This window comes from Hemiscyllium ocellatum, chromosome 3 (genome assembly GCF_020745735.1).
Source record: "Hemiscyllium ocellatum isolate sHemOce1 chromosome 3, sHemOce1.pat.X.cur, whole genome shotgun sequence".
NCBI lineage: Eukaryota > Metazoa > Chordata > Chondrichthyes > Orectolobiformes > Hemiscylliidae > Hemiscyllium > Hemiscyllium ocellatum.
In genome coordinates, this window is record NC_083403.1 from 48,252,059 (window position 1) to 48,275,785 (window position 23,727).

The window sequence follows — 23,727 nt, forward strand, 5'->3', positions numbered from 1 at the left end:
TTAAACTTAAAAAAAAGCATCCCCAAAGCTTCACAGCTAATAAACTACCTTTGAAGTTTGGCCACTTTTGTGATGAGTATACTTTGTAGCAGATCTGCTTACAGGACAGTTCTATAAGCTGAGATCTAGAATGTACACCTGAAGTACTGCCAACATTTGGGTGCAGTTTTGCTGCTGCAAGCCTATTTAACCTAATACAACACAAGTAATTTGAGAATAGATTGGTTTATTCTTCCTTGGACTGTTGTAACGTAACATTCTGATTCAACAGGTTCTCACTTAAATGTTCTTTCTGAACACTCATCCAGATACTGGCCAAAGCATTTACGACATTTTGTCTGCGCTCTGGTCAATGGAGAAAATGTTCAAAGAGTTGTCGGGTTCCATCTCCACTCATTTATTAGGCATATTTGAAACTTATTAACACAAAATATAGGTCTGTATAAATACAAGGATTATTTGAAACAAACTCTCATGCAATTTCTAACTTATCTGGCGTTTGTTCTTAGCTTTACAATTAGAAAGAAAAGTGTTGGCTGCCTCAGCTAAGAGCAGATTCAGTAACATGAGATGGATAGGAACATTGTATATCCTAAGCTATAAATCTGGGAGAGTTGTCATGTATATAGGGTAAGGATGATTTATCCCAGTACACTGAGTTCTGGGCTTATAAAACAGAACTGTTTCATTCATCAGTGACTGTGAAGCATGTGTGATCAAAACATTAGCATGTTGCTTTTTTGGTGACATTAGCTACTCTACTTTGACTATTATTAAAATTAACCACTTAACCAACCAGCTGAATATTTAATAATTTTTTACATTATCAGAAGGGCTAGTTATGTACCTGGATGTTTAAGACAGTGGCTTAAAATTTAATCAATTTGGTGGAGCTCTTGAATGTTAATAATTCCAATATACTTTTCGTGTGTTGGAGATGGAACTTTTTAACTTTTGTTTTAGCAAATTAAAGACAGAAAATTAGAAACAATCTACAATGCTTTACAGCTTAGATGTACAACATGGAAACAGACCCTTTGGTCCAACTTGTCCATGCCAATCAGATAGCCTAACTTAATCTAGTCCCATATGCCAGCAGTTGGTCCATATCCCTCTAAACCCTTCCTATTCTAAGTACCTGTCCAGAAGGGCATTGGTTGAGCTCAGTTGGCTGGATTGTTGGTTTACAGAGCACTATGATACCAACAGTGTGGGTTCAATTGCCATCACGGGTTTGAGGTTACTATGAAGAACTCTCCTTCTCAACCTCTTCCCTTGCCTAAGTTATGGTGGCCCTCAGGTCAAATCACCACCAGTCACTTCTCTCTCTAATAAGAGAGCAGTCCCTATGGTCAGGTAAGACTATGGTGACACAACAACCCATCAGGATGCCTTTCAAATGCTGTAATTGTACCAGCCTCCACCACTTCCTCTGGCAGCTCACTCCATACACTCATCACCCTCTGCATGAAAAAGTTGCCATTGAGGTCTCTATTGTATCTTTCCCCTCTCACCCTAAACCTATGGCCTCGAGTTCTGGACTCCCTCACCCCAGGGGAAAGACCTGGTCTACTTCCCATATATTAGACAATGAAGTTCAAAGGGACATGGATAGGGTGAACAGACAAGGTCTTTTTCTCAGGGTAAGAGAGTCCAAAACTGCACTGAAAAGTTTTAGTTATAAAGAGAGATTGCATATACTACGGTTGTTTTCTCTCAGACCAGAGGGTTTGAGATATGTAAGATTATGAGGTGCAAAGAGAAAGTAAACAGGAAGAACCCTTGCTCCTTAATGGAAGAGTTAATGACCGGGGGCATAGATTTCAGCTAAGGGGCAAGATGTTTATAGGTGATATATGGAAAAATGTTTTCATCCAGAGGAAATCTGGCAGGAACTCTCATAACATTAAAGAAGTATTTAAGTGCCCACTCGTGATGCCAAGGTATACAAGGCTAGGGGTCAAGTACTAGAAAATGGGATTAGAATAGTTAGGTTGCTCTTTTTTATTGGTACAGACTTTCTGTGCTGTGAATCTCTAAGACTTCTGAGTTTTGTGAGTGGTATATGGAAACCAGACTATATGGCAGAGACTGCACTTAGAGAACATTGAATTCAGGAGTGTGATAGAATACTCTCCACCTTCTTGGAGCCACAACATTCAGAAATTTCAAATAGGTGCTCTGTGTAATCTCTTCCTTTTAAGCAGGTACCTGAAGCCCCTGCTAGCAAGTCATAGACCCTATATTCCAAATCCTCTGTAAATCAATTTGCTGGCAATCTCCAACAGGTGCCTGCAGCTCATTGGTCTCATTTAAATAAGTGGACCTTAGGCCAATCCATTCAGGTACAGGGAATTTTCAGAGTAGTGTCCATTCACATAAGCCTTCATGGAGAGAATGACTTTGTATTCAAATCATGTTTAGCATGGTCAAAGAAATACCATGATATAAATTAGTGATCCCTAGAAACTGAATTATCTGGGTGATGAATTACAGGGACCAGTAAATCCAGGCAAGAGAAATCTGCCATACGGTTTTAGGAATCGACAAGTTTGATATGATGGAATAGTGTGTGAAGCAAAGGAACTATTGGACACATTGCAAGAATAGCATCCCTAGAAGTTATGGGAGTTCTATCTTAGAATGATTTTATTTCATATAGGACCCACAGAAATTGTTCTTAATACATGAGATATGCCTGTTTGCCGTCAGTAGTAAACTTCTTCCTTACTTGCAGTCATGTGGTCCCAGTGTGTGATGTTCTTTCAGGCTGTTTGTGCACATGCTACTAATAGAGGGTAGTCTTCAGCTGCAAATATCTCCGCCCTTTCTATGTGTACCTCCTGCAGCGGAATTTCCAACTCTTAACAGTAAAAGAAATAACTTTTCTACCATTCCCCTGGCATCCTGTTATTTCCCTTTCTGGTCCTGCTACAACTTAGAATTTACAGGTCAGCTGCAGCACTTCCGCAGATATTCCCCCTGAGTGGATTTTCCATTATATCCTTCAAGTCAAAAGTTTCCTATGCAAATGTTTCCATTGCCTATGGCCCTTTCAATTTAGGGACAGCTAGGAGAGCAGGACCTCCACCGGAAAACTGGATTTCTGTGCTGAATGGGCAGATGAGCCCACAAGTTGAGTCAGACAAAGCCCATTTTTGTCAGACTTGGAAAATCTGGATTGATCAGTAAAATAAGTCAAATAAATGGTGAGTTCAATCCGTGGCCACAGTTATTCCCAAAATATAAACTTTGGCTTTCATCCAATAATTACATTTGCCAAAAGCCTTAGTGGCTGTGCCTTACCTGTCACGGACAGAAAAGTTAAAGCAATGAGTAGACTCAAGGCCCAATTCAGGCACGCTATGAGAGCCACTGCCCTGCCTTTTATCCCTACTGGAAAAATTTCACTCAGCAGCACCCAAATTACTGCAGTCAAAGACAAAGAAAATAAAGTCAGCGTTAGTACTTCCAAGATTAAGTAAACATATCATTGACAAACCTTTTACAACACACAAGTCAAGTTGCCCATTATCATTTTGAACACAAAAATTTCAGTGGACATTAAATCACAGGACAGAATTGCATTATTTTTTCTAACCGTTATGTTTTGATTCAAAATTATATCACAACTAAATCAAGATTCTAAACTTAGGGGTTGGTTACCTCAGTTGGTTAGTGATGCAGAGTGACACCAACAGTGTCGGTTTAATTCCGGTACTGGTTAAGGTTACCATGAAGGACTCTCCTTCTCAACCTCTCCTCTCACCTGAGGTGTGCTGACTACCAGGTGTGTGTGTATGTGTGTGTATCTCTCTCTCTCTAATGAGAGAGCAGCCTAATGTTTTGGTAGGACTATAGTGACTTTAAACTTTTGCACTCTAAAGGTTTATAAAGTTTACAATCAATAGCATGATCTACGTAGCACTCACTTCTACATAAGATTTGTTTACCTGGTCCAAAACTGATAGAATAGGCAGCAACGTATACAAGCAGGGAACACAGACACAGCCACTTTAACACTGGAGGAATTGGTTCATTCCTATGTCCATCCACCTCAGGGCTTCCCGTAAATGGTGAGGAGGATACATTTTGCATAATTGTCATATTGTCTTGTTTTGTTACTGATGAGAGAAAGTCTGTTCTTGAAGGCAAGGCAGTGACAGCTACTGAATGTTGTCCAAGCATTGAAGATGTGATATTATCTTGCCAGCGATTGGTGTGATTAGGATAATGGCAGATATCTGTGAACTGCATTGGGATTTTATGGATCAGTAATGCCAATATAATCAATGATACAACTATAATAGTACTTCCTATGCAAAGAAATGTTTTACGCCCTACTTTGTCAATGAGCAGCACTGCTAAAATTGTGCCAAGCACTTTCACTAGCCCAATACTGACTGAAGCTAATGTTGCTGTTGAATCACTTGCAAAGCCAACAGATCTTAAAATAGTGGATGCATAAAATAAAACATTTGGCTGACCTGTAGCTTGCAAAAATATTGCCAAGCCAAATCCAATACAGAATCGCATTCTCAGGTTCTTTGACCTAAATAAGTCTAAAAAATTATAATTGTTTTCATTGCTCAAGGAAGATTTGATGTTTGCCAGTTCATCATCAACATTGGAATATGATCTGATCTTCTTCAGGACGAGGCTTGCTTTTTCATCATTTCCTTTCTTAACCATAAACCGAGGACTTGGTGGAAGGAAGAATATGCCAATAACTTGCAGTACTGCAAGTGGAATAACAATTGCAAACATGTACCGCCATCCATTTGAAGTGCGAGAAAAAGTATAATTAAAAACATAGGCCAACAGAACACCGATAACAGTCATGAATTCAGTCAGAGATACCAGCATGCCTCTTCTGTCTGGTGGTGCAACCTCTGATAGGTATATACATGCTGCAATCACACCTGATGTTGTTCCAATTCCCACGATGATACGTGCTCCCATCAGCATTGCATAGGAGGTAGATGCTGATAGAATCACAGCTCCCAATATATAACAGCAAGATGTTACAATGATTCCCATCCGCCGTTCCCATCGATCAATGACGTAACCGCCACAAAGGGAACCGATTATGCCTCCCATTATGATTGTACTTACAATTATTTCTTGTTTAGCACAGGTGAGATGGAATTCAGTGCTCAGCTGGAGAAGAGCTCCAGAAATGTTTGCCAGCTCATATCCAAAGACAAGTCCACTTCCAGATGCAATTATAGATGCAACAATGAGAATTAGGCCAATGGATCCTGGAAAAAAGTTGAATCTTTCATCAGGTGGAGGGTGATAAAACTGTATATGGCAATCAAAGGATTTAGCCAAAAGAATAATCTGTTCTGAAGAATGAGCCCACAATGTTAGCTCCTTTTTCTCTCCACAAATGCTGCCAAACCTGCTGAGTTTTTCTAGTTATTTCTGACTCTGATACATTTAAATGTGTCAAATAGTTAATTCTATACCTCTACATTCTATATGTAAATTCAGTCGTACAAAGAACTGCAGATGCTGGAAATCTGAAACAGAAACAGAAGTTCCTCGAGGAAGATAGGACATCTGGCAACATCCGCGGTAAGAAAGCAGAATCAATGTTTCAGGTTCAGTGATTCTTCATCAGAACTGATGTGTCTGGTTCTGGTCTCTCTGTACTAAGAACGATATTATTAAGCTGCAGAGGGTTCAGAAGAGATTTACCAGAATGTTACCAGGAATAACAGATATGAGTTATAAGGAGAGCTGGATTGGCTGGGACTTTTTCCACTGCAGCATAGGAGGTTGATAAACATTATAGAGGTTTATAAAATCATGAGGGGTATAGATAAGGTGCCTTTTCTCTAGGTTGGGGGCTTTCAAGAGTTGGAGGGCATATTTTTGAGGTGAGAGGAGAAAGATTTAAAAAAGACACAAGGGACTTTTTTTTATGCAGAATGCTTCATGTGTTGAATGAACTTCCAGAGAAAGTGGTGGAAATGGTTATGGTTACAACATTTCAAAGATGTTTAGGTAAGTACGTAAATAAGAAATGTTGGGATGGCTTTGGGCCAAGCGCAGGCAGGTAGTACTAATTTAGTTTGAGATTATGGTTAGCATGGACTGGTTGGATCAAAAGGTCTGTTTCCATGACTTTATGACTCTATGAAATCTGGTTAGGGCCAGAAAACGAGTTGGGCCGACGGGCTGATTTTTACGCTATACACCTTTATTTGCAAGAAGAATGGATGGAATGAATGTAAATAGCAGAGGCAAGACAGTGATTGCTGGGTTTATGGATCTCACCAATGTTCTGCTGGGTAAAGATGAAGGCTGGGAATTTGTGAAGGAGCTGAAGATCAGAAAGTGGGAATTTTGGGTGGAGGATGGAGGGTAGCCTGAATGGTAAAGGTCAAAGATTTCCTTGACTGATCAAGATCTCAGGTGCAATAATGAAGTGAAGAAGATGTGATTGCTGCAATTATCACGTACGTGACATCAAGAGAAGTTGGATAAGTCAGAAGTGAAGGAGCTACTGGGTAGAAATAGACAACCTTGCAGCTTTGAGGAATTCACAAGCACACAATATGTCTACCTTTTTTAGTTGTAGGTTGGTTCAGGATAGAATATTGAAAATGGTTTTGATTCTCAGTTGACTTTGAATCATTTTCTTGTTCAGTTTCTGCCTGGGTTTTCATTGTTACGGCTTGCTATAGAAAAGAGGAGAATAAAATGTAAACTTCATGCCATGACTATACAGATACAGCTAATGATCAGGCAGAGCATAAAAATATGAAATACATATTTTCCCATCAGTGTAGAGCATCAGCCACAAATTCCATTTTATGTTCAATGAAATTTTTGTATTTCAACATTAAGATGAATTGCTTACAATGATAAATGCTGTTTATCTAGATTTTGAGAAAGTGTGAAGGAGGAGAATGGTCTGTTAAAGTTGGAAGTGGGCTTCTGAAATGAAGAAGAAATATTTTGCAGGCAGAACCAGAGTCAGTCATAGTCAGAGTTGTACCAGATGGAAACATACCCTTCAGTCCAACTCATCCACATTGAGTAAATATCCTAAATTAATCTTGTCCCATTTGCCAGCACTTGGCTCATATCCCTTTAAAGCCTTGCTGTTCATGTTCCCATCCAGATGCCTTTTAAATGTTGTAATTGTACCAGCCTCCACCATTTCCTCTGGCTTCTCAATCCATACATGCACCACCTTCTGCGTGAAAAGGTTGTTCCTTAGGTCCCTTTTACATCTTACACCTCTCACCTTAAACCTATGCCCTCTAGTTTTGGATTCCCCCACCCTGGAGAAAAGAAATTGGCTATTCACCCTATCCATGCCCCTCATGATCTTATAAACTCCATAAGGTCACCTCTCAGCCTCTGACACTCCAGGGAAAATAGCCCCTGTTTATTCAGCTACTCCCTTTAGCTCAAACGTCCAACCCTGGCAACATCTTAGAAAATATTTTCTGAACCCTTTCAAGTTTAACAACTTTCCTACAGCAGGGAGGCCAGAATTGAATGCAGTAATCCAAAATTAGCCTTACCAAAGATCATCATGAAAGCAGTTAGTGAGATATCTCATAGATTAATGGCATTTCTCGGACCAGTGCTGCTTATCCTGTTAGATATGTGAATATTCCAAACAGAAACAGCTTACCAACTTTACTGATGATGCCAAAGTGAAAGATACAGGAGGGAGGAATTTTCGTAAATAGGATCTTGAATTCCATCATCATAAAAATAAAATACAAATGTCAGGAAGCGAATCTGATTTCTATAGAGTGTTGGTTTGGACAGATATGAAATACAATCCAATCACATTGAGAAAGACGTCCAGGCATTGAAGAGGTTGCAGTGAGGAACAACATAAATTGGGTTTAGGAACTTGAATTATGAAGAGAAGCTATGGAAGGTGAGAATGGTTACAGCAGAGCAAAGGCAACTCGGGGTGATCTTATTAAAGGATGAGTTTATTTATTCATCCGTGTGATGTAGGGATGACTGGCTAGGCCAGCTTTTATTTCCCATACCTAATTGCCCAGGACATATTATTTCTAAGACACTATTTCCAGTTCTGTTCATTTGTGTGTTCCCAGACACAAAGAGATAAACCTTGACTTAATGTGATAGTGTAAATGGATGAAAGCATATTGACAACCCATTTGTAAAACTATGTTTAGTTTTTCGCCAAAGTCCAAGATTTACCTCAATAATATAAAAGTTGAAAGGGACAAAACGGTAATGACTCTACAAAAGTCACACGTCACTACAACTTTCAACATTTGTCTTGAATATTCACAGGAATTCTTCCAAAATCTTAATGGATAGCTTAAATAGGGTACAAGAGGAGGAATTGTATCCATTGATGCTCACTGAACCTTTTTGAGTTCATGTCAGTGAGAATCAAGGAGAAAACTTGCCATTGGTCAGAGTCAAAGCTTGCTAAAAAGACAGTTGTGGTTGTTGGAGGTCAATCATCTTAGTCCCATGACATCAAAGGAGCAACTAAAGGTAGTGTCTTAGACACAACTTCAGCAACTTCAACCTTCGTCTTTCCTCCATCATAAGGTCAGAGGTGGCGATGTTTGCTGATGATTACATACATTGTGCGACACCTTAGACACTGAAGTAGTGCCTGCCTAAATGCAAAAAGATGGACAACATTCAGCTTGAACTGATAAGAGTCAAGGAATATTTGTGCCACACAAACTGGCCATTCAGCTCATTCAACCTGTTCAGTCAATCAGTAAAATCACAATTGATCTGATTCTAGCCTTAAGTACACTTTCTTGTCTACTCCCCGTAACCTTGACTCTGCTGTCAAAAATCTGTCTCAAAGCTCACCTTCATTACAGTCGATGAGCCAGCATCCACTGCTGTCTGCAGCAGAGAATTCTAAAGACTAATGGCAGTATGATGGAAGGAAATTCTCCTCATCTCCATCTTGAATGGAAGACCCCGTACTTTCAAACTGTTCTAGAACTATCCATGAGGGAAAATATCCTTTCTGCCAAGGCCTTTCAAAATCCTATTGCAATCAGATCACCCTTTCTTCTTAATGCCAATGACTATGAAACCAACTGTCCTTCAGTCCAGCAATCAACTGAGTCCCACAAACCCCCCCGAATATACCTGAAAACCAGCCTGTGGGGATCACAAAATTATGCCCAAAATTATCTCAATTTTTTTGCTGCTTTTTTACTTATTCACAGGAATGAGTTGACAGTCAACCACATTGTCGCGGATCTGGAGTCACACATAGGCCAGATCAGGGAAGGATGACAGTGAGCCTCTAATGAACTGATTCCAGTGCAAGTGTCTTAAGTAAGCACTCATGGTGTTGTTAATGCCACATGCAATTGCAGCAAAAACTCAATATTCTATACTCTATCCACTTTGCTACAAAGACCAACATGCCATTTCTTGCCTTTCTAATGAGGCAAATTACTTGCTGTACCTGCTTAGTAATTTTTTTGTGATATGTGCGTAAAGACACTTAACTGCCTCTGCATTACAGCATTCTGCAATCTCTCTCCTTTTAAATAATACTGTGCTATTCTATTCTTGCTGCAAAATGGTCAGCCTTACATAGAGATCTAGAGACCTCAGCTACCTTCTCCTCAGCCTCACTCCACTCCCATTTATCTCTCCATCCCTGAGGCTCCCAGCGTCATTCCTGATGAAGGGCTCCAGCTCAAAACATCGACTCTCCTGCTCCTCAGATGTTGCCTGACCTGCTGTGCTTTTCCAGCAACACACTCTCAACTCACATTTTCCACAATAAACTCCAAACACCAAATTTTTCTCTGCTCACATAAATCTTTTTGCAGATTCTTTATGCTCCTCACAGCTTGCTATCCTATCCACCCTATATCATCTGCAAATTTGGCAACATACAGATGGTACTTTTAGCCAGCTCATGGATATAGATTGGGTCAGGATTTGGCTGGGAAGAGTCCACCAATAATTGTGCCTCCACAAGCCATCACAAAAATGTATCAAAAATCCCAGTGCAACCAAAGTGACCAACTCGCCTAACTGCATGCTATTCAAGATTGAGATGAGGAGAATTTCCTTCCATCATACTGCCATTAATCTTTAGAATTCTCTGCTGCAGACAGCAGTGGATGCTGGCTCATCGACTATAATGAAGGTGAGCTTTGAGACAGATTTTTGACAGCAGAATCAAAAGCAATTTACACCAAGTTTCTTCAATGACAGAAAAATAACTAACTTTAAAAAAAGCAGTGAAAAGAAAGTCAGTGTCTTCTGGCACCTACAACTACAGGCCATTGTGCATGTGCATAATTCCAGACCCAATAGGTCATCACGGAGCATTTACATATGGGGTCATGCTCAAAGGCCACACAAGCACAGAGAAGAAACAAATAATTTTGAAACAGCTTTCAGCAGCAGCAAGTGAGGAGAACACCCACCAGACCCCCTAACTCCACCCCCTCACCCTCTCCTGTCTCCGAGGCCCCATCCATGTCCTTCTCTCCCAGGTCCCACAAACCCCCTCCAAAATATACCTGAAAACCAACCCGTGGGGATCACAAAATTATGCCCAAAATTATCTCAATTTTTTGCTGCTTTTTTACTTATTCACAGGAATGAGTTAACAGTCAACCACATTGTCATGGGTCTGGAGTCACGCGTAGGCCAGATCAGGGAAGGATGATAATTTGCTTCCTTAAAGGACATGAATGAACCAGATGGGCTTTTCCAATAATCGAATCACAATCATCATTAGACTGTTTATTCCAAATCTTACTGAATTTAAATTCCACCATCTGCCATGGTGGGATTCAAGCTTGGGTCCCCAGAACATTACCCAGGTCCTTTGATTCCTGATGAAGGCCTTATGCTTGAAATGTCGATTCTCCTGCTCCTCGGATACTACCTGACCTGCTGTGCTTTTCCAGCACCACACTCTCGACCTTAGATAAACAGTCCAGTATTATTACCACTGGTCCATAGCCTCCCTTTAATTGCCTAAATGATCCTCAATAAAGCATCCTAACATTTTCCCAATGTCAGAAATTTGATGAAGTACCATCTAATTCCTTATTTCGGTCGTCTTTCTTTTTAAACAGAGATGTGACTTTTGCTGTCTTCCATTTGTCTGAGACTGTTCTAAAACCTCAAGAATTTCAGAACATGACAATCAATGCAATCATTTTTTTAAGACCCTAGAATGTAGACCATCAGTTTCAGGGATATATCAGGCTTTAGTCCCTATATTTTCTCATAGTTTGAACTTATTTTCATCTTTTTTTAAAGTTAATATGTGTGATATCAGAGTTGCTGGTTGGGCCATTAAGAGCTGCTGAAAAATGCTGAAGGACAAGTGGGATGAGCAGACATCACTGAACAACATGGGAGCAGAATACAGGGCAGGATGGGAGCTTCTCTACATAAAGGTGAAAGGTCACAGGGGAGGAGCCACAAAATACAGTCTCTGTGGAAGGTAGCAGGATGGTAGAAATAGAAAAATCCAGTGAGACCTGGAAATTTTCACAAGAGGAAGGTATGTTTGCATAGGACTTAACACAATAAAGTCTTTGACTTCAGAACAGAAAAGAAAAAGAATCAAAACAAAATAACATGCAAGAACTGTAACAAACACTACAAGTTCCAAAAAACAGAGAAAAACTCCCCATTAGTAAAGTCAGGGATCGATGATGAAAGGTACCCTGATCAGAAACACAGCTCAAACAATAGCACTTTGCTGAATGTCCCCGTGGTTTCTTCTTATTCATTGAGCAATTCTCATATTAGCGCTAACAACAATAACTGATCTTAAAGTAATTTGGATTCCCCGTACTGCATTACTTCAGTTCTTTTTTCTCTCTCCCCGAAGGCACTATTCTAGTTTGTTGTTTCATTGACACAGAGACCTCAATGTGGAGGCATTCTTTATTTAGTAAGGAGGAAGGACCAAGACTAGAGGTTGATGGAAATAATCTGAGCAATGTCCGGTAGAAACACCTAGCAGAACAGTGAACTATACGGGCTGGCTGCATTGCCTCATTCCTCAGATAACTTCCTCTACATTTAAATCTTTTCAGTTCATCCAGATACATCATAAATAATAGGAAAATAATTTCAATTGGTGAGTTTATGGCAGAGTCTTAGGATTGGATCAGACACTGACTGAGTGTCAATTTTCTGTTATGTTCTGTTATGCTCCTGTAAAACAACTAGGAACATTTTATGATGTTAAAGAGTGCTATTTAATCAGTTATTATTGCTGTTAAATCATTGGCACTGAAATTCTGCACAGGTTCGCCAAATCTGCTGCCGTGAAAAAAATGAGTAAAAAACCCAGAGAGGTTAAAATTGGCTCTTTATGTTATTTTTTTGAGAGAATCACCACATTATTTTTATTCTGGATGTGGGTTTGCTCGCTGAGCTGGAATGTTCATTTTTAGATGTTTCATCGCCATACTAGGTAAGATCTTCACAATGAGCCTCCGGATGAAGCACTGATGGCCTTTCCTGCTTTCTATTTGTATGTTTGGGTTTCCTTGGTGATGCAATTTCCTGTGGTGACATCATTTCCTATGGTGATATCATTTCCTGCTCTTTTTCTGGTAAATGGGATCCAAGTAAATGTTTTTGTTGATAGAGTTTTGGCTGGAATGCCATACTTCTAGGAATTCTCATGCATGTTTCTGTTTGGCTTGTTGTGGGATGGATGCGTTGTCCCAGTCGAAGTGGTGTCCTCCCCTTTCTGTATGTAAGGATAGTAGTGGAAGTGGGTAATGTTGTTTTGTGGCTAGTTGATGCCATGTATCCTGGTGGCTAGTTTTCTGCCTGTTTGTCCAATGTAGTGTTTGTTACAGCTCTTACATGGTATTTTGTAAATGAAATTAGTTTTGCTTGTTGTCTTTCAAGTTCATTAGCTGCTGTTTTAGTGTGTTGGTGGGTTTGTGGGCTACCATGATGCCAAAGGTTCTGAGTAGTCAGGTAGTCATTTCCAAAATGTCTTTGATGTAGAGTGGCCGTCAGTGAGCAAACCTACATCCAGAACCTCGACCTGAGATACAAATCTTCTCAAAACTTGCTAACATTATTTTTATTTGCCATAATTTCCAATTGTTTCTCCCACAGAGACTCATTAGTGACTGACCTGCTTCCAGCAGTAATCATGCGATGATGAAACTCGCATAAGGCAATGGTTCTGAAGGAAATACGGATGAAATGTGCCCCACACAATCTAGTTATGTTACACAGACTTTGGGTAAAGGCAAGTGAGTTCTGCATGAATTCCTGAGAAGACTCTATGCGTTTTGCACAGCTCTCATTCATCCTAACTGATGATGCCTAACAAGCTAATATAAACTGTACCTATTACTATCATATTAGAAGCTACCTTGTTATGTCAGACAAGTGCCTCTTCCATTTAGACTGACCAGTGGTTTATTCTCTATTAGTGATAGCTAGATAGGTCCCAGACTCAGTATAGTGAAAGGAAAATTGTTGGCAACAGACTATTCACATTAGAATATGACATGGAGACCAGTGTTGGTCACAAAGAATCCATTGAAAAAGAAGGCAGATTTCTTTTTAATAAAAAGCGGGTTTACTGCTAAAGAGTATTACTGCTTCAAAGAAGACACAGGCAGACATTAACTGAAACACAAAATGCAAGAAATCAGCTATCATGGGAGCAGCAACTGAGTGAATTTAGAAATCCACAGGCAAACCCTTGCCAATATGTTGTCAACACATGCAGGGGGAACAGCATAGCAATGGGGAAAAAGCCTGCCACACTGAGAAAAACACAAGCTTTTACAAAGTAAGCTCTGCAGGGAAAGAATAAAGGCTCCAGGAGTACTGATAGGCATCCTTGAGGGAAGAGAAGAATGGTTTATGAAAATGGTGAAAAGATCATAAAGGAAAGGCAATGCAGTTAAAAAAGACCTTTCACATTTGAATAACAAGCCTGACCACCACTGTGAAAAGGCTGTACACAACTCAACTTCAAAGGGCAGAGAAAAGACCTGAAAAGTAACTTATGACAGTGCTAGAGTATCAGAAAGACCATTGTGTTCATCTTAGATGGAAAAGAACAAACGTACAGAAGCACGAACGTACAAAAATACAAAATAGGAACAGTCATAGCCATTCATCTCCTCAAGCCTGCAGTTTGCCTGAAGTAATTATTTTGAACACCACATTGCTACATCAAACCCTAATAACCCTTTGTCCCACTACCTGACAAGAATCGGTCCACCTCTGCCTGAAATAAAGACCCTGTTTCCACCATGTTTGAGGAAAGAGTCTATCAGAAGCAGAAATCTTTTGAAAGGATGGAAGAACTGAGACTCAGTAATTAATCTATGGTTTTGGAAAAGTTTACAAAAGGTCACAGCCAGAGAACTTCATTTAAAGGTCTACACTGAAGAAAGTGCACTGTGTTTTGGATTGTTAAAAGGTGGGAAGTTGTCCATTTCACAGAGGAAGAAACAAGAAAACTCCAGCTTGCCTGCAGAAGGCAGGAAAACTCTGAATAATGTGATCATTAAAAAAAATTTTGAAAACCCCGGAGTAGTATAGAGATATGGTGTTGCCATTTAATGCACTTTGAAACTTAAAAGAAGCAACCCAATGCAGGTTAGCTAGTTAACTGATGTTACAGCTTTTTTGAAGCATTTCATACAGGACTGCTGCACAATAGAATTTAGAAGTCTGAATACAGAGAGTTTGTTTAAAAAAGAAACGTAATTAACTTTACAATAATAGAATTTAAAACAGCATTGATTTAATAAAAGAAAACAAGTTTTAAGTCAGCAGAATGCAGAACAAGCATTGTCATGCACCGGGTTTTAAAGAGCATTACAGTGATAATAAATACATTTCAATAAAGGCTTAAACAGAAACTGAGTAGGAAGGTTTGAAATGAGAAATCATTAAAAACAGACTTCACGCTGGAATCCTTGATGGACTTTTTCAGATTTCTTACAGTCCAAAGAAGACTTAACTTGGGAGAAAGCAATTCAAATCATGCTGAAAGCAGAAAACAGAAAGACTTACTGATATCTCTACCTCGCAAGAGCAACAGAAATTATTTACTTTATCAAGTATGGACCCTCAAAAGAAGCAAATGACAAGCCAGAGGGTAAGACAAGCATCAAACACCAAGAATTACTGTCAGTGCTGTGGGATAGTAAGGCCTCACAGGCATAGACAGTACCAATTCATAGCAAAAGAATGCTAAAGCCATACTTGTAACATTGTAGTCACTTGCCAAAATAAGTACAGAACTATGGCATAGTTTCAACAACAGTCAAAATACTGGTGGTCACACTGTCAACATCTACATGTAATATAACACCCATTTCTGTTAGAAAAAGATTACTTGTATTTAACAATATGTTTCCATTAGAAAAGATGTCAGAGGCATTCCTCTGAGAAATTGCCATTTTCAATGAAAGTAGCAATTCACCTGACTTAGTTTTTACAAAGGACATACTGATTATTTTAAGCTTGATATGACTCTCACTACCCTGTCAGCTGAGATATCATAACTGAAGAAAATGGAGTTACAGCCAATAATGAATAAACTATATGGGCCAGGTAAAACAATCCCTAAGGTTAAAGGGATATTATGCAGCAGCACAAGAGAGTTGAAAATGTTCAGACAGATTGTAAATAATACTCCTCACATTATTGTCAGCATGCATCTTTTGACTTCAAAATTCTTATACTCAAACTGGAACCAAAGAGGAGAGAGAAATGATGAGATTACCAATATTGGCACAACAGAAATGTTTAATTTGGGTAAGAAGAAATAATAGCCACAATTTTTACAAGAACAAAAAAGAGATTAAGATTGCTCTCCCTTTGCTGGTGTAGTGCTGAAGGATTGCCAACTCGAAGATTCTGAGAGTTAGCCAAATATGCATACTTTGTGCACCAATAGCATTATACAAGTCATAGATAACTTATTATTGTATGATAAGACAAGTTATTTCAACTTTCCTTCGGGAAGGAAATGATACAGCAAGGACCCTACAGCATTGCTCAGTGAACAACCAGTGTTCAGGCAATGATGTGATGTCCAGAGATCTCAAAACAGATTGAAGATCTCTCAAAAAAAAACTGCAGATGCTGGAAATCAGAAACAAAAGCAGAAAACTAATTCTGAAGAAGGGTCACTGTTTGTCTCCTCAGATACTTTCAGACCTGCTGAGTTTTTCCAGCAAATTCTGTTTTTATTGTTGAAGACCTCATACTTCATTGTGAAATCTGTAACAATACAGGGTTGTCTGGTCTGGCAAACACTCCTGTCATCATAAATTAAAAGCAAAAAGATAAAACTCAACAAAGATTGGGGTGAAAACAATCAAGTGCTGAGAATGAGCCCATTCAAGACTCCCCAAATGAACCCATTCAGGAATCAATACCTGACAATGTTCAGAGTGCAGTACAGTCTGGTGAACAAACTGATAAGTAGAACAAGAATGCCAGCCAGTCACAAGAATAATGCTGAGTGAGCAGCAATCTTCTCAGCAACATGAATGAGGCTGTGAAAATGTTCGAGGAGAAAGTGAGGTCTGCAGCTGCTGGAGATCAGAGCTGAAAATGTGTTGCTGGAAAAGCGCAGCAGGTCAGGCAGCATCCAAGGAACGGGAGATTCGACGTTTTGGGCATGAGCCCTTCTTCAGGAAATGTTCGCCAGTCAAACAACCACAGAAGGTGATAGGAGATGCTCAACATGATTAACAAATTGAGGGAGATGAGCAGTGTGGCAGCCACATTAATATCCACTGATTCAAGAAATAGCCAAGATAAGAAATTCCTTATTCTAAACATCCAGAATATGACAAAAGCAAAATAACAGTTCAATTAGAAAGCAATTGCCTGGACCATAAACCCATGGTCCTATACAGAAGAAAGAATAGTCATCTTGTATGATGGGCATTTTTGAGATTAAAGATCCCTCAGATCCCCATGGGATCTACCTGAGTTAGCAGAAAGGATTCGTCTGGGAAGAGAATTCAAGAAATTAAAAGTCCTCCAGATAAGGTAGGGATCAATGACTGGGTCTTCCAGAAATGATGTTCCTCTGGGGAGAATTTCCAAGAGATAAAAGATTGTCCAGTGATGAACTGACTTAAAGAAATTTAGAATCAATGCCAACAGTCCTCAACTCAAAGAAATACAAATCTCCCGAAGGCAAAAAGATTGTGTTCTTGGAAAACTGTGAAACATACAAACAGCTTTGACCAATGTGGACATGATAGGCCAAAGGGTCTTTTCTTTTTGCTGTAGATCTCTACAATTCTATGCTTATATTTGTGAAGTCAGATAAATAAACATAAACTTTTTTAAAAATGATTAACCAAGGGGAAAATGTACCAATCAACCACACTGCCCCGTGGCCCAACATTTCAACTCCCCCTCCCACTCTGCCAAGGACATGGAAGTCCTGGGCCTCCTTCACTGCCACTCCCTCACCACCAGACGCCTGGAGGAAGAACGCCTCATCTTCCGCCTCGGAACACTTCAACCCCAGGGCATCAATGTGGACTTCAACAGCTTCCTCATTTTCCCTTCCCCCACCTCACCCGAGTTCCAAACTTCCAGCTCAGCACTGTCCCCATGACTTGTCCGGACTTGTCCGACCTGCCTATCTCCTTTTCTACCTATCCACTCCACCCTCTCCTCCCTGACCTATCACCTTCATCCCCTCCCCCACTTACCCATTGTACTCTATGCTACTCTCTCCCCATCCCCACCCTCCCTTAGCTTATCTTTCCACGCTTCAGGCTCACTGCCTTTATTCCTGATGAAGGGCTTTTGCCCGAAATGTCTATTTCGCTGCTCGTTGGATGCTGCCTGAACTGCTATGCTCTTCCAACACCACTAATCCAGAATCTGGCTTCCAGCATCTGCAGTCATTATTTTTACCTCGTTGATTTTAACTCTACTGTGAATCCTCTTGCAAGGATGCCTGCCTTGAAGAAGTTTTCCTCCTCTTTCTCCAAGAATCTCAGGGAGTCCCTCTCCCACTGCAACTCCCAGGTCATTTCCTCTGCCCTGAAGCGCTTCAACCATGTCGTGAAACAAACTCGGTACCACAGCCACATTTGCTTCCTCAGTGCCTGCCTCCGTAACCAACTCATCCCACACGGACTCCGAACCACCTTTGAACCAGCAGAGTTCGGACCCGAACAGGGCAAACAGTACAGACTACAGATTCAAAAACACCAGCAACAGTTCTCTTTCAGGATCCTCCGCTCCACGCTTGCAGCAATGCGCCAGCACCTAACCTCTCTACAGTCAGCCCTGCCTCAGCTGAGGGCCACACTCTCTCAGAATTGCAAAGGACCCACTCTGTACTACCTCCTCAGGAGAATTCATACTCTCAACAAACAGTATTTCAATTCCATCTCAAACATCAAAAACTGTAAGTACAACAAACTTTTATCCACCCACCTCCATAACCAGTGCTCCTCAAACATTCCAGAAGATTCCCCTGGCCTCGGAAACACCATTAGCCATGCGGCTGATGCAGCTACCACCCTCATGCTGATTGATGATGTCACTTCCACCCCCATCACGGCCACTCCCACAGCCACTTCCGGCCCTCACATCATCGCTGATGCCACACGCTCAGTGACTTCTGCCACTCCTACTGCCGTGTCTGCCACCACTTCCGCCCCCACCAGCGCCACTCACCTGCATTCTGCTGACACACCCCCCACAGGACCCACTGTCACTATTCCCACCCCCCAGAACCCCAAGGGGAACACTACCCCTGCTCATGACTCCACCCCCATTCCCCCACCATCACACCAACTCCAGTTACTGGTTCCGACCCCACTCCCAGCTCCACACCCACACCAGATCCCAGCTCCCAGCCCTGCCGAGTTTTCACCATCCCTCCAGACCTCCCCCTCACTGAGGATGAACGATCAGTCCTCAGCAAAGGACTCACCTTCATCCCCTTCCATCCACGCATCAATGAATTTAATATGCCCTGTGACGTCGAACAATTCTTCCGTCGCCTCCGCCTCCGAGCTTACTTTCACAATCAGGATTCCCGCCCACCTTCCGAGGACCCCTTCGCCCACCTCCAACACACTGCATCCACCTGGACACCCTGCGCTGGCCTATTACCTGCCCTCGACCTCTTCATTTCCAACTACCGCCAGGACATTAACCGCCTCAACCTGTCTACCCCCTCCCCCACTCTAACCTCTCACCCTCACAATGCGCAGCCCTCCAATCCCTCTGCTCCAATCCCAACCTCACCAGTGAGCCAGCGGCTAAAGCTGGCGCAGTGGTAGTCTGGCGCACTGACCTCTACACCGCTGAAGCCAAACGCCAACTCGAGGACACCTCTTCCTACTGTCCCCTCGACCATGACACCACCCCCCATCACCAAACCATCATCTCCCACACCGCACAGAACATCATCACCTCAGGAGATCTCCCACCCACGGCTTCCAACCTCATTGTCCGGGAACCCTACACTGCCCGGTTCTACCTCCTTCCCAAGATCTACAAGCCTGACCACCCTGGCTGACCCATTGTCTCAGCATGTTCCTGCCCCACTGAACTCATCTCTACCTACCTCAACACTGTCCTATCCCCCCTAGTCCAGGAACTCCCCACATATGTTCGAGATACCTCCCACGCCCTCCACCTCCTCCAAGACTTCCATTTCCCCGGCCCCCAACGCCTCATCTTCACCATGGATATCCAATCCCTCTACACCTCCATCCGCCATGACCGGGGCCTCCAAGCCCTCTGTTTTTTTCTCTCCAGACGTCCCCAAAAGTATCCTTCCACCGACACTCTCATTCGTTTGGCCGAACTGGTCCTCACCCTTAACAATTTCTCCTTTGAATCCTTCCACTTCCTCCAGACCAAAGGGGTAGCCATGGGCACACGTATGGGCCCCAGCTATGCCTGTCTCTTTGTTGGCTACATAGAACAGATGATCTTCCGTAATTACACCGGCACCACTCCCCACCTTTTCCTCCGCTACATTGATGACTGCATTGGCGCCACCTCATGCTCCTGCGAGGAGGTTGAGCAATTCATCAACTTCACCAACACATTCCACCTTGATCTTAAATTTACCTGGACCATCTCTGACACCTCCCTCCCCTTCCTGGACCTCTCCATCTCCATTAATGACGACCAACTTGACACTGACATTTTTTACAAACCCACCAACTCCCACAGCTACCTGGATTATACCTCTTCTCACCCTATCTCTTGCAAAAATGCCATCCCATATTCCCAATTCCTCCGCCTCCGCCGAATCTGCTCCCAGGAGGACCAGTGCCACCATAGAACACACCAGATGGCCTCCTTCTATAGAGACCGCAATTTCCCTTCCCACATGGTTAAAGATGCCCTCCAACGCATCTCGTCCACATCCCGCACCTCCGCCCTCAGACCCCACTCCTCCAACCGTAACAAGGACAGAACGCCCCTTGTGCTCACCTTCCACCCTACAAACCTTCGCATAAACCAAATCATCCGCTGACATTTCCGCCACCTCCAAAAAGACTCCACCACCAGGGATATATTTCCCTCCCCACCCCTTTCCGCCTTCCGCAAAGACCGTTCCCTCCGTGACTACCTAGTCAGGTCCATGCCCCCCTACAACCCACCTTCCCATCCTGGCACTTTCCCCTGTCACCGCAGGAACTGTAAAACCTGTGCCCACACCTCCTCCCTCACCTCTATCCAAGGTCCTAAAGGAGTCTTCCACATCCATCAAAGTTTTACCTGCACATCCACTCATATCATTTGTTGTATCTGTTGCTCCCGATGCGGTCTCCTCTACATTGGGGTGACTGTGCGCCTCCTAGCAGAACGCTTTCGGGAACATCTCCGGGACACCCGCACCAATCAACCACACCACCCCGTGGCCCAACATTTCAACTCCCCTTCCCACTCTGCCGAGGACATGGAGGTTCTGGTCCTCCTTCACCGCCGCTTCCTCACCACCAGACGCCTGGAGGAAGAACGCCTCATCTTCCGCCTTGGAACACTTCAACCCCAGGGCTTCAATGTGGACTTCAACAGCTTCTCATTTCCCCTTCCCCCACCTCACCCGAGTTCCAAACTTCCAGCTCAGCACTGTCCCCATGACTTGTCCTGTCTTGTCCGACCTGCCTAGCTCCTTTTCCACCTATCCACTCCACCCTCTCCTCCCTGACCTATCACCTTCATCCCTTCCCCCACTCACCCATTGTACTCTATGCTATTCTCTCCCCACCCCCACCTTCCCCTAGCTTATCTCTCCACGCTTCAGGCTCACTGCCTTTATTCCTGATGAAGGGCTTTTGCCTGAAACGTCGATTTTGCTGCTCGTTGGATGCTGCCTGAACTGCTGTGCTCTTCCAGCACCACTAATCCAGAATAAGGTAATGATTCTGCAAGAGCTAATGATGAAGCTGCATTAAGCTCCACACAATCGGATGATTTCACACAGTACTTAGGTGGAGATATTTGAGGTTCTGAGACAAACAGATGTGGTCTGTACAGTTTCTGATCAGCATAATTACACTGGACTAGCAAGTCAACGTAAATTGTACCTATTGATATCATGTAACAAACTACCTTGTTATCAAACTCAAGGGCCTCTTCTCTTTGGACTCATTAATGATGTATTCTCTGCCAGTGATAATTGGACAGACCTAGACTCAGCATAGACAGAGGAAATAAGCCACACCAGGCGCTGTCTAACCTGGTTACCCATCACATAAAAGTAGAGATAAGATTGATGGCAGTGAACTACCAGAACTAAAATATGACAAAGCACAAAACATTCTCTTCAGAATTTTTTTAAAGAACTAAATCTACTATTCAACTACTGGATGGATATTTCAACTAACATTGTGAGTTAATTTAGCAGGTCAGGTGAATTGTCCATGCTAAATTGCCTGTAGTGTTAGGTGCAAGGGTAAACATAGGGGAATGGGTCTGGGTGGGTGCGCTTCGGCGGGTCGGTGTGGACTAGTTGGGCCGAAGGCCCTGTTTCCACTCTGTAAGTAATCTAATCTAATCTAATCTAATGGTTGCTCTTGTTAGGGACAGTCAGCTGCTGAAAGCATGAATTCTGCAAATTGAATGGAGCATTCCTCATTGGTTACCCTTCATTTACTTTGGCCAGCAGATAATCGTGGAAAGTGCGTTGCTACTAGCAGTCGGTCAACTCCTTTACTGAGCAGGCCCCCACAGTGTGTCTATGGGAGTAAAGGCAACCAGAAACATGATCTCAAAGAGGACAACTCTTGCTTCTTCTGGCTCTATTTAAAGAAAATTCTTATTGACTTGGTGTGCACAGGGTGCATTCTCATCGTAAGACAGAAATTGCTGGTGAAATGTAACATCCTTATGCATTTGTTTCTCAAATTATGCAAATGAATGCCTATAATTGGTCAGAGATTACAAATTCATATTTAAAGTTCCTCATTCCTCTTTCAGGAAAGATATAACAATTGCAAACTATGGACCTTGGAAGTCAAAGGAGCACTATAATAGGTTCCATTCCAATTATACAACACCCACTCCCTCACACAGACAGCCACAAAATGTATGAAGGTCAGTCGAATTTCTCTCTATGCTTTCTGTTTCAAGCATAGCTCTAAATGCATTCCACTTCCTTGAATTAAAACTTTTTCCTGCTATAGCCCATATCTTAAATTCAATTTTGTATCAGAATTGCTTTGTTGTTGGCTTCTCAGGCAATGGAAATATTGGAATATATTAAACTCTATCGTAACTGTTAGACTGTTTTACAAGAACAAAAATCACAATCGGTTTTGATTTTTAAAAAATGAAGCATTTCCCTATTGCTCGACATACCTCCGTTCAGTTCTTGAGTTTAGGAAGAAGACCTTTTCTTCGTGACCACAATTGCAATATGCACTACCGGGTGCACGATGTAAATTTGCTGATTCGAACTTAAAAGTAAACATCAAAATTTAAACGGGAAGTTTTAGTTCCTGCTACCTTACACTGAACTCTACGAGAGAGCGCAAAATGGAAAGGAAAACCAACAGGACATAAGGATGTTAAATCGAACTACATCACGGAAGGTGCGCCGGTTCAAGAAGGCAGCTCATCACCACCTTCTCTAGGGTAACTAGGGACGATCAATAAATCCGAGCCCAGCCAGCAACCTTCACCTTCCACGGGTGAGTTAAAAACAAACGGTTGGTGCCAACTGAGCAGGTAAACGGTAGCTGTACCAAAGAAAGAAACCAACAAGGAAGTGGAATTGATTTTCAATTGGAGAGGGTGTACAGTGTTCCACGCCCACACACTGAAACACCACCTATTTAGGCAAGATTTTCTTTTCGCGCTCCATTCGATTATTGAACACATCTGATGGAAGATTCCCATGTCACTGACCTTAACTCTTGGTATACAACCGGTCAACACTTCCTTCCCAATCAGTCGGCCTGTAATAGTGAGGATGTGGAGGTGCCTGTGTTGGACTAAGATCGCATTCATCTATGATGAGGTTCATTTCTTCAGCCCTTTTGTCAAACTATATTATGTTAATTCATTTTGTAAAAGAATACTTAAATAACAGCCAAAATTCCATAGCAGTTGTGGTAATTTAAATATCCAACCCTTCAAAACCACCCAAAGCACAGTCTGTGATAGTGAGGCAAGTGGAAACGGGAGAGGCACAATGAGGCCAGGATTGAGTGAATGTTGTCAAATTGGAAGAGATTATAG

At 42.0% G+C, this 23,727-nt stretch overlaps 1 protein-coding gene across 2 annotated transcripts in view; it reads right to left on the reverse strand.

Annotated features, from left to right (window-relative positions):
- The window catches only part of slc2a12 (solute carrier family 2 member 12), a 49,533-nt gene extending 26,309 nt beyond the window's left edge, over window positions 1-23,224 (reverse strand). For both annotated transcript variants that reach the window (XM_060849778.1, XM_060849777.1), the window contains exons 1-4: window positions 22,846-23,224; window positions 6,575-6,689; window positions 3,954-5,261; window positions 3,307-3,429 (exon numbers count right to left, since the gene is read on the reverse strand). In XM_060849778.1, coding sequence (XP_060705761.1) covers window positions 3,307-3,429; window positions 3,954-5,261; window positions 6,575-6,677 — 1,534 coding nt within the window. In that variant the 5' untranslated portion in view covers window positions 6,678-6,689; window positions 22,846-23,224. The remainder of the gene's footprint in view (window positions 1-3,306; window positions 3,430-3,953; window positions 5,262-6,574; window positions 6,690-22,845) is intronic.
- Window positions 23,225-23,727: the final 503 nt, after the last annotated feature.